Source organism: Nothoprocta perdicaria, unplaced genomic scaffold (genome assembly GCF_003342845.1).
Source record: "Nothoprocta perdicaria isolate Ctin4 unplaced genomic scaffold, notPer1 scaffold_609, whole genome shotgun sequence".
Lineage (NCBI taxonomy): Eukaryota > Metazoa > Chordata > Aves > Tinamiformes > Tinamidae > Nothoprocta > Nothoprocta perdicaria.
The window spans coordinates 1-14,633 of record NW_020455876.1 but is presented as its reverse complement, the minus strand read 5'-3'; the positions used below and the strand labels follow the sequence as shown (position 1 = coordinate 14,633).

The window sequence follows — 14,633 nt, the reverse complement described above, 5'->3', positions numbered from 1 at the left end:
GACAAGGGAGCTGAACAAGGTAAAGGAGGGAGGCCATGTGGGGAGTACTATGAAAAGCAGAATGCGTTTTACTCACAGAAGTCCTTTCTAACCTGCTCATGTTTTTTCCTTWTTGGACAGTGCTGTGAATCAAGAGCAAATGTTCAATGGCAGGTCCTTCAATGAGTTCCTCCTCCTGCCATTTGCAGACACACGGGAGCTGCAGCTCTTGCACTTCTCGCTCTTCCTGGCCATCTACCTGGCTGCTCTCCTCGCCAACGGCCTCATCATCACAGCCATAGCCTGCGACCACCGCCCGCACACCCCTATGTACTTCTTCCTCCTCAACCTCTCTCTCCTTGACCTGGGATCCATCTCCACCATTGTCCCCAAATCCATGRSTAGTTCTCTGTGGAACACCAGGGCCATTTCCTACTGGGGATGTGTTGCACAGGTCTTTCTGTTTGCCTTTTTCATGACAGCAGAGTATTGTCTCCTCACAGTCATGGCCNCTTTTTCATGACAGCAGAGTATTGTCTCCTCACAGTCATGGCCTATGAYCGCTWTGTTGCCATGTGCAGACCCCTGCACTATGAGACCCTCCTGGGCAGCAGAGCTTGTGTCAAAACAGCAGCAGCTGCCTGGGCCAGTGGCTTTCTCAATGCTTTCCTTCACACTGGGAACACAGTATCAATACCATTCTGCCAAGGCAATGCTCTGGGACAGTTCTTCTGTGAGATCCTCCAGATTCTCAAGCTCTCMTGCTCAGACTCCTACCTCAGGGAAGTTGGGCTTCTTGTAGTTAGCATCTGTTTATTCTTTGGGTGTTTCCTTTTCATTGTGGTGTCGTACGTGCAGATCTTCCAAGCTGTGCTGAGGATCCCCTCTGAGCAGGGCCGCCACAAAGCCTTTTCCATGTGCCTCCCACACCTGGTCGTGGTCTCCCTTTTTGTCAGCACTGCAGTGTTTGCCCTCCTGAAGCCCCCCTCCATGTCCTCCCCAGCTCTGGATCTGACACTGGCCGTTCTGTATTCAGTGTTGCCTCCAACAGTGAATCCCCTCATCTACAGCATGAGGAACAAGGAGCTCAAGGAGGCACTGAGGAAAATCCTTCAGTATGTACAGTATCCCAACTAATAACTTTTTGATGTGTATCCACTTGGCATATACTTGGCATGCATGCCGTGTTTCCCCAAATTCACTGCAAAAGGCCCCAAGTTTCGTCCTCTACTGGGATCTGCCTTTAGCAGATGTATATTCAGCAGATTCCTTCAGCAGATCCCAGTACTCGCTAATCAAGGCTCAAGGAATCTGCTCTTCTGAGACAACCTCTAAAGACTCATTGCTTTTAAAAGTCCTCAGCAAGCTTTCTTTGTCTCTTGTGGGATAGAGATGCTGGGTTTGGTTCCTGCTAGGCTCCAAAACCAAGGGTCAAGCCAGGCAACAAATCTGAGAAAGTGTTTCCAAATCCCATGAATTTTGCCAGCTTTCCTTCATCTATCTGTGAGGAAAGCCATTTCTCCTCTTGGACGTTCCTTATTCCTTGGGCTTTTCCATGACACCTCCAGGTAATGTTTCTAATCTGAGTATCGTTCCTGGCACCTGCCTGTCCGTGGGATCTGTAGTGCCTTGGAACCCTGGATCTCCCACCCTTTTGACCCTGGGTGTCTCAGGACAGGCCCACAAGGTGTAGCCCTGCTGTCAAGGCTCCCGTATGGAGCCTGTAAGGCACTGACTTGCCTCAGGAGCTGCGTTTTGAATTGTTCAGAAGTTGGTGAGAGCACAATCTTCCGGCTCCCCAACTGCTGGAATTTCCACCAGCCAATGATCCTCTTTCTGTAGTATTTACACAGTCCTGGGCAAATCTTGCAGAAGGGAGACCCTATTCCCCTTGAAGCTGGGCAGAGATGTGGCTTTGGAAGCCACTGAACACCGAAGCACGTCCTTGCTCCTTTTTTTGGGTTGCTTATTCAACCTCTAGCAACGTGTCTGTTGCTCAGAGATGCACTCTGGGGTATCCCCCCTCTCTCTCCCTTTACTCCTCCATGTCTCCTCAGTCCGCTCTGTGCACTAGGGTCATGGGAAGGATTGGTGTAGGGAGCTCCCTTCAAGCCATGACAAGTTGTGGAGCTGAAGGCCTGATGGAGGAAGTCTAGGACATTGCTGTTCCCTCCTGCTTACACTACAAGGGTTCAGGAAGGTCCAGTGCTTTCGGTGTTGGTGGGTTGGGTTTCCTTTGACATCCCCAAGTACTGCTTGGGTCACTCTCAGCAGCCAGGAAAATCCCTGCTCTCCAGGGTCTTCAATCAGTGTTTTCAATCAGTAGGTTTTCCCTACTTGTGTAGAAAAGTGCAGGTAGTTCTGGGATCTCCCAAAGCTACATGTCCCACGTCATGACCCAGGACCTGCAGGAGGTGTATGGCCCTCCTCTTCACATGTGTCTTGCTTAAACTGACAATTTCTAAAATGATCCTTACAGAACACAAGGTGGCCATTGTTAACCTGCAGTATTGCGACTCCTGTTCCTCTTTGCTCACTGAGAGACCCAGCTGCTGTTTTGTATTTCTGGGAGTTTAAAGCTTAGCCTACACTCAAAGGGCATCATTAGTCTTTATGAAATGATTTCATGCTTTATTTCTGTTTCTTTGCAATTAAGAAAAAAATCCTGTGTTTATTTGTAGCTAGTTCTGTATGGAAAGCAGGTGGGAATTGAGGCAGATAAGCTGTAACCTTCAGTTGCCCATTTGAGTAGAACAGGAAAGCTTCCAAGAAGAGTGATGGAAGTCCCAGGTGGCTGATGAGAGGAATGGCAGGCTGGGAACGTGAGAGTAGGAGTGTCCATAGAGTGCTTGAGGTGTGGAACACTGGTTTTCCTACATGTCCAGACTGCATTAGGAGTCATTCTGGATTGAATCCAGCTGGAGAATGCTTCTGTCCCTTTCTCTGTAACAATGAAAAGCTTTAAAAACAGAAATGCATCTATATTATTGATGTCTCCACCATTCAGCTACACTCTTGAAATATCTCCAATTTGCCATGCAAGACTTGAAGAAAATTGCAGGGAGAGACAGGCTTTGTGAGAGCTTTTCCTATTTTAATGAGCCCCATGGTGTATTTGGTGCTGAATTCATGAACCTCAGTTACTGGAAGAAGAATGAACAGAAGCACTAAGTTCTGTAGAGCTTTAATGGGTCCCAATGATAAACTTTAAGAACAGAGGGTCTCCAGGGGCTGATTAGAGCAGAACATTATTATCATTGATAACAGGAAGTCAGAGGAAACATATAGGTGGCTCTGATGCCACATTAACCCTTGACGTGTTTTATGAGGCAAAATGTCCAAGTTCAGCCACAGAGTTTCTGGGAAGAGAAATCCTTTCTCCACATGTTTTCCAGGTCTTCTTGGCGACAGTGTGTGGAGTGGAGTGTTCAATGCTCAATGTAGGACAATGATATGGGACCTTTCAGGTGTCTGTSTTGGTAGCAGAGACAACAGCCATACCAAGAGGACACAGACCCCCTCTGCTGTCTTTGAGCCCTGGCAGGCCTTTGTTTGTCTCCAGCAGAGCCTGTCCTATGCTGGTTCATACCTGCAGCTGTGTCCATGCATCCTGTAGACACCCAACCTACTTCCCCATTTTGTCCTCACATGGGATCTCCTGCCCTTCACGGTTGTCTCTCCATGCTCGCTGCCTGTTCCCTGACACACAAAGCCATGRGATGATCCTTGACTCCTCCTGGGTGGCCTGTGCACTACAGCACCAGCCTTYAAGTGTCATTCCTTCATCCTAATGTCCAATCTGAAATTCCCAAGCTGGGGAATTTTTTGGGCTGTTTGATGTTTTTATACTGTTTCACACTACCAAGGAAACCTCCTGGCTGTTATGAGGAATGCCATATAAAGCAATGGTACATGCTCATGTGAATAAGGCCAGATGCCTAAAGGCCTTCATTGGTAGTAAGATGCTTACTGAAACAGAGAAAGCTCTTCCTGATGAGCGAGTTTTCCTGAAGGCAGTAGTAGGAATCCTTTTGTGGGCACCAGGTGTGAAAACCATGGTGTACTAGAGTGTTGGCCCATTAACCCTTCTGGGGGGCCTGAGTTTCCTGTTGTTTTGCTCTTGAATATTCTAGAAACAAGGACATTTGCTGGAGACACCATGACATCTTGCATCTGACACGCTGGCCTGTTTTCCTTGTGTGGTCTGAAGTACCTGCAGTGAGTTATACAAGCTCTTTGCAATGTCTGGAACTGCACAGCTGTAAGCTTCTAAGTGAGTCGAGCTCTAGGGAGTAGTAGGCACTGAGATGTCCATGTGCCAAGAAGACCTGCCTGATGTACTAGGTGGACATGTGTCTGCCAGTTGCTCTGCCAGAGCAAGGAGGCACTTGCATATGTCTTGGACCACCTCTATTCCTTTTAAAGTCCAAAGGAGTGAGTTGGTGTGTACATCTGCCTCCCTCCCCCATCTCCACTAACTCCAGTGGGAGCTGAGAGAAGAAGCTCCCATGCAGGCAGACTTTTTGTGCACTCCAAAAATTGGGCCAAGGGAATCCTGCTCTGAGTTTGTGGAGTGCACAGGAGCAAACTGAATGTCACTGAATCCCAAGAGTGTGAGGTGACATCCTGGCTGTATATAGGGAGCAGAGCTCTCCTAATGGACACAGGACCCATGGTCCCACCTCATCTGTACTCCTCTGGCCTGACTCTGTGCCCTTGAGCTCCTTTGGTGTCAATGCTAGAAGAGACACTGCAAAGGGAAACTCTCCTCTTTGCCCTGGAGGTATCCAACGGAGTTCAGAGCAGTGGGCTCTTAGGTTAACCCCTTTGTATTGGAGAAGGAGGAAGAAGCCTGGCTTCAACGCGGTTGCAGCTCCTATTCCTCCTGCTGTAGATGAGGATGTTCACTGTTGGACGCCACCAACACACTTGAATGCAGAGTGTTGGGAGTTTCCCTAAAGGCGGTGGTGGGATTCAGCTGTCTAATCACAGGCAGGAAAACCTGAGAGAAACTAGAGTCTTTGCCCATCCAAAAAGGCAAAGTTTTCCTATAGATCCCACCCTTGCAGTTGTGCTGGAAACTCCAGGCATCTGACCTAGTCCTGCTTCAGTGTCAGAATCAAGTGCCTGCAATGAACTCTGTTCCAATTTGCACTCTCACCAGCTCCATGTGTCTCAGCTTCWCTGYGAGTGGAGCTCTGCCAGTAGTGGGCGCCTAGTGCCATTTGACATAATGAAGGAAATTCCCCACCTGGCCCCCATCTGATGCTCTTGAAGCATTTGGGTATCACACGTGCTCCATCAAAACAATAGACACTACTTCATGGCTTGGACCACTTCTGTTCAAGTGTAACAAGGTAAGAGATTCCAACAGTCCAGTTGAGGTGGTTACAGCTGATGCTTAGACAGCAAATGCCCATGCAGACATTGCTGTAGTTCAAGCTTCAGCTTGGACAAGGGGATACTTGTGACCTCCATGTTTGTGAAGTTCTGGGAAAGGAATTGAATCCTTCTGCAGTCCATGTGCTTCTAAATCAACATAAGACGCTCAGATTGACTCATGTGAACCAATATCCAAAACACAGTTAAGTGAACTCAGTCCTTGCCCTGATCTTGGTGTCCTGACTAGCTGAGAGATGTGAATTGAGCCTTCCACAGAGAGACATTTCCAAATTTCCTAGTCGTCCTCCGATAAAAGAAATTGCAATGTTGGAATCCACTTCACTGCAAACTTTAGATAAAGAAGAGGGGTGATTATTTTAATTGCTTGCAATGACCATTTCCCAGGAGGAGGGAGCACAAGGGACAGGGAAATTGGTGAGTTGAGCTGGGGCTGTGCTGCTGAGCAGCGCCAGGCTCCTGGGACACAGGCAGCCCGTGTCAACGTGGCAGCCCTGCCCAGAGACACTGTGTGCAGGAACAGCTCCTGTGGCAAGAGCAGCAGGGCTGCGGGCACTGCCTGCTGCTGCTGCGGCCAGGAGAGGAGAGGAGRCAGCGAGAGGTGAGCGGCAGTGTGCAGTGGGAGCACAGAGCAGAGCTCGCTGTGGCAGAAACCTTCGCAGCCCTTGKMAYGGTGAGTYTSTGTGTGCAGGGCAGTGCTGCTGAGCTTCCTGGAGGGGGTTTCTGACCCCAGTCCATGCCGTTGCTGATGGGGTTTTAAGGCTCTCAGTCCTGTGAAGAGAAGGGGGAGATGCTTGAGAGCAGCCTTCCCGCCACCCCAACAGAGGGACAGGGCACGCTGCTCTCTCCTGCCAGGGATGGCTGCAGGGCTGTGAAGCCAGGGTGTGCACCCCGCTCTGCCCAGCGCTGTAATTCAGAGCATGTCCCTGCGCCCAGGCTGCTCTGTTCCCTGGCCAGGGAGCCTGGCCACCTACAAGGGTGAGCTCTCAGCCTGCCCGGGGAGCTCCCCACTGTGYTGTGGGGAGAAGCTTTGAGTGAGAGGGGCAACCCCTGGTAGGGCAGGTTCATTCTCCTGCTGAGGGGCTGTTTCATGGGTCAGGGCAGTTTTGGAAATGATTTTATCACTCCTCAGCCTGGCATGAGGATATAATATTGCACCATCGTCCCCTTTCCAGGCTCACCGCAGATTCTTTTATCAAGTCTGTAGCACCTGCAAGGAGGGAGATGTCCCTAGGAAGTTTCCTGCTGCTTGGAGGACTCAGTAGTACTGAGCTGAGTGTTGAGTGAGTGAGGTGGGGTCTCTGCAGGGAGAGAGGAACATCTCCCAGCAAGGACACGTCCAAACAGCAGAGAGATGGTTTGAGACTGAGAGGAAACTGCCAAACACCTCATGGAGGTTGAGGTCCAGGAAGTTCTCTGCCAGCCCTTGTAGCACAGATGCTTTCCCCTGAGAAACTGCCCTGTGTCTATTCTCTGCCACCCAGCAGAGAAATGAGGACTGAACTGGTTGTCTTTCAGGAGACCTCATCTTTGGGTCCTTGCTGGAGCCTTGCTTGCTGTGCCAGTGGGCTGTACCCTGCCTTGAGGAGGATCACAGTTCTTCGGTAGGACACTTAGGTTAGCTGAACATCCCATGCAGAAGCCACAGAGGGATTAAGGAAATGGAAATGGTGCTGGTGGGTGGGGGAGGTCTGTATGGGGGCAGCTGAAATAACCACTGTGTGCCCTTGCCTAGAAGCTGCATGTCAAAATCTCCCTCAGGATGAGCACCACACTGCAGAGCCCTTCTAATCATCAGAGCCATGCAATACAGCCCCTCCATGGCTCTTGGGACATCTGACTGAGAAAGGGAGATGAGCTTGGACATCTGCACTTTGCAAGTTAACACTGCTGTCAGCAGAGGCCAGGCTCCTTTAGGACTGAGATTGTTCCTTATCTTAGAGAGGTGCATACCTAAAGCATCTGGGAAAGGGABTGATGTGGAGACCTGTTGTGCTGGCTCTGTGGTAGGGCACAGAGAGGTTTTGCCTCTCACAATTGAAGCTTCATATAGGGAGCGAAATGAAGATCTTGCCAAGAATAAAAGGAATGTTTGTGTGTGGAGGAGGGATACGTGTGCCTGTGTTTCTGTTTGTGAGAAAGGGAAGAGGTTTTGCAGAAAGTTTGTCTTAACTTGTCACTGTCTTTTTCTTCTTAGACCTTCTCTCATGACATGAAAGACCAAAATGTCCAACAATGTAGCTCCTTCAACGAGTTCCTCCTCCTGCCATTCGCAGACAAGCGGGAACTGCAGCTCTTGCACTTCTCCCTCTTCCTGGCCATCTACCTGGCTGCCCTCCTGGCCAACGCCCTCATCATCACAGCTGTAACCTGCGACCACCGCCTCCACACCCCCATGTACTTCTTCCTCCTCAACCTCTCCCTCCTCGACCTTGGCTCCATCTCAACCATTGTACCTAAATCCATGGCCATTTCTCTGTGGAACAACAGGGCCATTTCCTACATGGAATGTGCATCACAGATGTTTGTCTTTCTTTTCTTTATTTCAGCAGAGTATTGTCTCCTCACAGTCATGGCCTATGACCGCTATGTTGCCATCTGCCGACCCCTGCACTATGGGACCCTCCTGGACAGCAGAGCTTGTGTCAAAATGGCAGCAGCTGCCTGGGCCAGTGGGTTTCTCAATGGTCTCCTGCACACTGGGAACACATTATCACTACCACTCTGCCAAGAGAATGCTCTGGGACAGTTCTTCTGTGAGATCCCCCAGATCCTCAAGCTCTCCTGCACAGACTCCTACATCAGGGAAGCTGGAGTTATTGTGATCAGTGTCTATTTAGGCTTTGGGTGTTTCCTTTTCATTGTGGTGTCGTACRTGCAGATCTTCAGAGCTGTGCTGAGGATCCCCTCTGAGCAGGGCCGCCACAAAGCCTTTTCCATGTGTCTCCCACACCTGGCTGTGGTCTCCCTTTTTGTCAGCACTKTCATGGTTGCCTACCTGAAACCCKCCTCCATGTCCTCCCCAGCTCTGGATCTTACACTGGCTGTTCTTTATTCGATGTTGCCTCCAACACTGAACCCCMTCATCTACAGCATGAGGAACAAGGAGCTCAAGGAGACACTGAGGAAAATTCTTCAGTATGTACAGTATCCCAACCAATAACTTTTTGATGTGTATCCACTCATCATTCCCATATACTTGGCATACAGACTGGTTTTCTCTCCTTCCTTCCTGCCTTCCTTCCTTCCTTCCTTCCTTCCTTCCTTCCTTCCTTCCTTCCTTCCTTCCGTTAATAAAAATAGTAATAATAATAGTAATAGTAATAAAATCTGGTTCGTGCTGCTTTGGTTCAGGTGTCCCTCTTTTGATTCTCACCTACAGACCATGTGGAAGCAGGAAGCCAGGCTTCCCCCTGCATCAGCTGGGAGGGGGAATCCTCAGAGGCTGCTCGCCTGAGGTGACTCTCATGCCCCAAATGCAATGAGGATACTTTGGTTTTGTGAGAGTCCCCTCCCAGAAAGTCTGGGGATGGGCTCTGAGGTTGCTCCTATTCTACTAGGAAGGAGGCCAAAAGCAGCACTGGGGAGGTGCCCCACTGGGCCTGCTCTTTGGGAACAGAGGAGGAGCAATGCGAGATGTTGTGGTTGGAGGCTGTCCTGAGCATTAATGATTGTCTCCCTGTTTCTTAGCACTGCATATTTTGCCTGCTTGAAGCTTCACTTCATCTCATCCTCATCTCTCAATTTGGTGCTTACTGTTCCTCAGCCACCAGTGAACCCGCTCAACTGAACCATCAGGAATGGGGAGATCAAGGAGGCTTTGACAAAACTGGTTCAACGGGTACAGTATCAGGACCTGTAACAGTCTGATGTGTATCATTGCTTAACCCATCATACAGGTTATGTAGCACTAATACTATATTTTTTTTTATTTCTTTTGACTTTTCTCTCTTATGTTAATGTTAGAAAATACATGTTCTGGTTCATGGCAATTGTTCCCAGTAATAGCTCTCTTGAATATCACCAGAAGAGTGTGTTGAGGCACAAGGCAAGGATTGCCCCCGCATCATCAGAAATGGGGGAACCTCACAGCCCCTTGTCTGATCTCTGTTGGATGCCCTCAACACAATGAGAATGAATATTCCTTTGCAGTGTCTCCATCACTGCTGTCACCAAGGGGCAGCAACAAGTCAAGATAGGGTGAGATCACGGGTGTCACCCATGAGGAGAGCTCAGCACCCCTTGGGCAAAGGAGCTCCCTTCTCCTGTCAGGGTGGCAGCTGACTGTCACTGTGGTTCCGTCCCTGTTGTGCTGTCCTGCTGACTACACCAAATGTTCCTGTTGCACTATCTGCTCTTAAAGGATAGACAGTAAAATAATCCAGAGAGGCTTTAGCTAGTTGCTTTTATTCACCAGCACAGGATCTTTTCAATGAAAACATCCAGCATTAACTGGGACAACTGTTACAGGAATTAGCTGATCGATTAGTAGACAGGAATTCCATAAAAAAAAAAAGGAAAAGAAAAATAAATCAAAATAAAATAGAGCAAAATAAGAAGAAAAGTAAAATAGAATAGTGTTACGGGAAGGGTTACAGAATCACAGAATCACAGAATATTCAAGGTTGGAAGGGACYTCTAGAGATCATCTAGTCCAACTTTCCCACTCAAGCAGGCACACCTAGAGCATGTGGCACAAGGTGGCATCCAGGCGGATTTTCAGACTGCCACAGTCTATGATTTCGAAGTCTGGGACGGACTGGGAGTAGTGTTGTGGGATTGGGCCACTCGAGATGCCCAAACAGCTGTTTAGTCTGGGACAAACTGCTGGGACCCTGGCACACGGCTTATGAGGTGTTACGGAATATTCTGGAAAACGAGATAGGCTGGTGCCCTCGGCTCCTGCCATGACCTCTGTCCACCCACCATATGCCGATATGATGACTGAGGAGTTACCGTACCTGAGAAGACGAGACGGATTCACGCCTGATCCACAGTGGGACAAAAGAGGGAAAGAAATTTTAAAGGATTCTTGCCTGATGGACAAAACCAGCCTTGCAATCCACATCATCGCAGCCTGCACCCTTGGAGTCAACGTCTGGGCCCCAAGAAGAGCAACCGGGAGTAATGTATGGGTTACTTTAGCTCAGACGTTGAACTTAACCACGAGGTGTCTATCTACAGCTACGCCTGCGGCCCCATTTTCCACATGCCTAGTGGGAGTGCCTGCCGGCAGATGGGAATGGCGGGTGGTCGCGGGTCATGCTCGACATCAGGGGTTTAATTGTAATGACACATGTGAGTTATGGGCGGACGGCAACAACTCAATAATGGTCAATGGGACTGAGTTTGGAGGAAATTGGGCACAAAATTGGTGTAATCAAGGTAAACTCAAGGATGTGGGGTGCAGCGGGGGCGTTGAGATGGGGAAGGAACCAAATCTCAGATGGATCTGGCTTAATGAGACATCAGAAATCCTCACAGAACCAGCAGAGCAAGATTTACTGGACCTCATCCAAATGGATTGGTGCATAATGTTTAATTATACTGGATTGATTGATATGAGCCCCAAAGAATACCCTGATATGTCATTATAAGGTTATACTTGCAACAAAAAAAAGGGGGAGATGTCGAGGAAAGGGTTAAACTGAGAAGCAGTCGACGGGCAAGATGGAGGAGCCTTAAAGCCACTAGGCGGCCAGCAGGAAGACCCCTGAAGGACCACAAATGGCAAGAGGCAACGGCGCCTTCTGGTGACTGGACTATTGCGAGTACGGAGCGCGGTCTGGTCGGGTGTGACAGGATAAAAGGGAGGAGTTACAGCATTAAAGCGGCTATTTGTTCACCCCTGCAAATAGTCCCCTGCGACTCCTTGGAATGACTGACATCACACCCCAGCCCCTTTTAAATCCCCATGGGGTAYCCTAGGGTACCCATGGGAGCTGCCCCTGACTCCTCATGACCCCCATGTTGCACCCGTGGAATCCCCTTGGGACCCCCCTGATGACAGCCTGGGGCACCCTTGGCACCCCAGATCCCTCAGAACCCCCTCTCGCACTATGGGGCATCTTTGGAAGCTCCCAGCACCGTTTCCCACCCCCTGTCTGCACCCCCGCGCAGGACCCTTGCACCCTTTGGACCTCCCAGTGCTCTGGGACCCTGGCCCAAAATCCCACTGATCCATCCCATTGCTACCTCCGTCCACCAGCTCTGCCCTGCAAAAACCACGTGAACCCCCAGAGCTGCTGCCACCCCCAAAAGCCAAAGGGACCCTTTGGACCCTCCCCACAGGTCTCTTTGGACCACTCAGATCTCTTGGTGTCCCCCCACCCATAGGTCCCCGTCTCCCCCACCCATAGGACCCCCTTGGGTCTCACCTGGAGCTGGGCAGTGGTGGCGTCAGAGCCCTTGGCCACCTTGTGCACCATCCCCAGCTTCTTCAGGGAGACTCTGAAGAACCTGGGGACCATGGGCGGGAGTCAACAGAAGTAGGGGGCCTGGACACCTGGGCCCATTCCTGCATCCCAGTAGGAGAGATGGGGACCCCAGGGATGGGTACACACAAGCAGTGGTGTGTGCAAGAGGAGTCATGAGCATGTGCACGAGCAGCAGTGTGTCACAAACACGGGTGACCTGAGGGCGACGACAAGCACCCACATGTCCCACACACGGGTGACGTGAGGGTGACCACAAGCACCCACAGGTCCCTCACACAGGTGACATGAGGGTGATCACAAGCACCCATGTGTCCCTCACACGGGTGATGTGACCACATCCACGAGAACTCGTGTCTGGCACATGCAGGATGTCACCGTCTGGCCCCCAAGGGAACTGGCACTGGGGGAAGGGGCACCCAGGGGGTCCAGCACCGAGAGCAGGGGGGACCCGGCACCCAAGGGCTGGCACTGCCGCTGCCACAGGGGCCCTACAGCACCCAGGGGCTCAGCGGGGCCGGCACCCAGGGGAGGCTCCCGCTGCCRCCCACCTCAGCCCGCAGCMGCCTGAGCATTGCTTTCCCAGCGCCAGCCGCACTCGGCTCCCTGCGCGCCGGGCGCTGCCGCTCCCGGGGGACGGCGACGGCGCCGGGGTTGGGCCGGGTCGGGCGGCTGCAGCTGCGGGTCCGCTGCTGCCAGCCCGGCCCGCTGGGGCCGCACGCTCCCCCAGCGCTGCCCTTGGGCTCCCCGGGGACGATCAGCGGGGAGAGGGAAACGGCCCCTGCGGCAGCCGCTGCTCCCACCTCGCACGAGGACAGAGCCACTGCCTCGGAGTGGGAGCTGCTTCATTTCCTCCTGCTCCACGGGGAGTTGATCAATGCACCCAGTGCCCCTCAAGAAGCTCTTGGATGCAGCGGGATTCACCTCCCTCCTCTGCGCTCCACAGACTCACAGGAGGTTTCCCCTGCAACACATTTGATGTCTCTCTGCACAGGGGTTTCCTGCCTAAGCTGCCACTGTGACCAGTAGGGATGGGGAGAGGGAGGCAGCTGCACGCACACACACACCCACCGTTGGGCTCTGGAAGGGACAGGGGTGCTCCAAGAGCTGTGCAAGTGTCTGCTGCACTCATGGAGCAACGGGGACTCCCACGGCCTCCTGGAGCTGCAGCTGGGCATGAGCTGCATAATCTCCTTGGCCGTCTGCAGTGACACTCGATGTCAACTGTCCCTAGAGCTCGTCTCACTAAGGAGCTCAGACCTGCACAACTCCTGACRTTGCRAAGAGCCCMTGGAATTTATTTGGAGGAGACACTGGAGTTAGGCTGGGATATGGGAGCATAGGGGAGCAAAACATCCTGGAAAGTGTCCTGTGTTTCTCCTGCACTCAATATTGCACATCCTCACTCGCAGAATGATGGCAGGAACAGCCCTGGGCAACACATGCAAGAAAGGATCTCACTTCCCAGGCTTTCTCTGTCCGTGCTTTGCCACTTCCCTTCATAAAATACATCAKGGGAACAGGCAGCATCAGAGCCACCTGAGCGTTTCCTCTACCTAACTATTATCAGTCATTACATGTTTTAGCTTTAATCAGCCTCTGATGAGATGTTGTTGTGAATGGCCCTCAGTGGGACGCATTAATGTTCCACAAAACTTTAGGGCTTGCTTCTGACTTGGAATTCTGCAATATTTTGTTCAATCTCCTTTCAGTAGCTGCAATTCAGGGACTCAACTTCAAGGACACCAGGGGGTCATTAAAGAGCAAACATCCCTGATAAACATTCTCTMTCTCTGCAATTTTCTTCAAGCCTTTTTCTGGCTAATAGAAGGCATTACAGAGTGTAGCTGAGAGGTGGAGACGTCAATAACAAGTATTTCTGCTTTTAAAGATGTCCTTTGYTATCATTATTATTATTATTCAGGTTTCAGAGTAAGTGACAGCAAAATTCTCCAGTTGATATCAATCCAGAGTAACTCCTAATGAAGTCAGGACATGCAGGAAAAGCAGCGCCCCAGAGATCAGGGGTTCATGCACATTCCTCCTCCCCATCTCCCCAGCCCAGACATTTCTCTCATCAGCCTCATGGGACTTTCCATCACTGCTGCTAACAGCCTGCTTAAGGCTGCAAGTGAAGGTTACAGCTCACCTGACCCAATTCCCACCTGCTGTATGGAGACAACTGGCTGCAAATAGGGACAGCGTTTTCTTAAGTTACAAAGAAACAGAAAAGAAAGCRTGGTAGAGTTTTATAGGAAATACTGACACTCTTTGAGGGTATGCTAAGTCCAACAGCCTCCAATGAGCTCCCGCTGTCACACCAGACAGTCTTATTTGATATCTCTTTCAAGAAGGGCTGGATATTAAGAGAATTAAAGGCTTGACAGAGGGACAGACAACACAGAGGCAGCACAAGCTTTAACTCCCTGCAGCACCAACTAGCAGCTGGGGCTCTGGGTGAACAGAGTGTTGGGAGGAATCCCCATGTTACAGTGCCCACACAGGGCCCTGCAGGGGATGTTAGAAACTGTCCATTTAAACAGGGCACGTGGCAACGGGAGAGCAACTCAGCTCAGGGGGGTTCCGGCCCTGCCAGGGGCTCTGCTGCTCTTGTGGATATTGCACTGGGCTGCGCTGCTGGACAAAAGTCAGGACAGGCCTTGATGCAGGAGCCTGGAGAAGAGGGATTGTCCTGGGCACTCCCAGCGCCCCAGGCAGCACTCGGGGCAGGGTGTCCAGGGAAGCCCATCCCACCCATTTCAACCCACTGCCCTTCCCACAGGGCTCCCCAGATCCTCAGGCTGGGGGCAGGAGGGGACA

At 51.1% G+C, this 14,633-nt stretch overlaps 2 protein-coding genes across 2 annotated transcripts in view; both read left to right on the top strand.

The window, feature by feature from the left end:
* LOC112956210 (olfactory receptor 14C36-like) overlaps positions 1-1,116 on the top strand; it is a 3,285-nt gene extending 2,169 nt beyond the window's left edge. Inside the window, exons 2-3 of the mRNA XM_026049707.1 lie at positions 121-470; positions 506-1,116. Coding sequence (XP_025905492.1) covers positions 121-470; positions 506-1,116 — 961 coding nt within the window. The remainder of the gene's footprint in view (positions 1-120; positions 471-505) is intronic.
* A 6,475-nt stretch (positions 1,117-7,591) lies between these two features.
* LOC112956212 (olfactory receptor 14A16-like) lies at positions 7,592-8,542 on the top strand. Its single transcript, XM_026049709.1, has one exon. The coding sequence runs from the start codon at positions 7,592-7,594 to the stop codon at positions 8,540-8,542; it is 951 nt and encodes a 316-aa protein (XP_025905494.1).
* Positions 8,543-14,633: the final 6,091 nt, after the last annotated feature.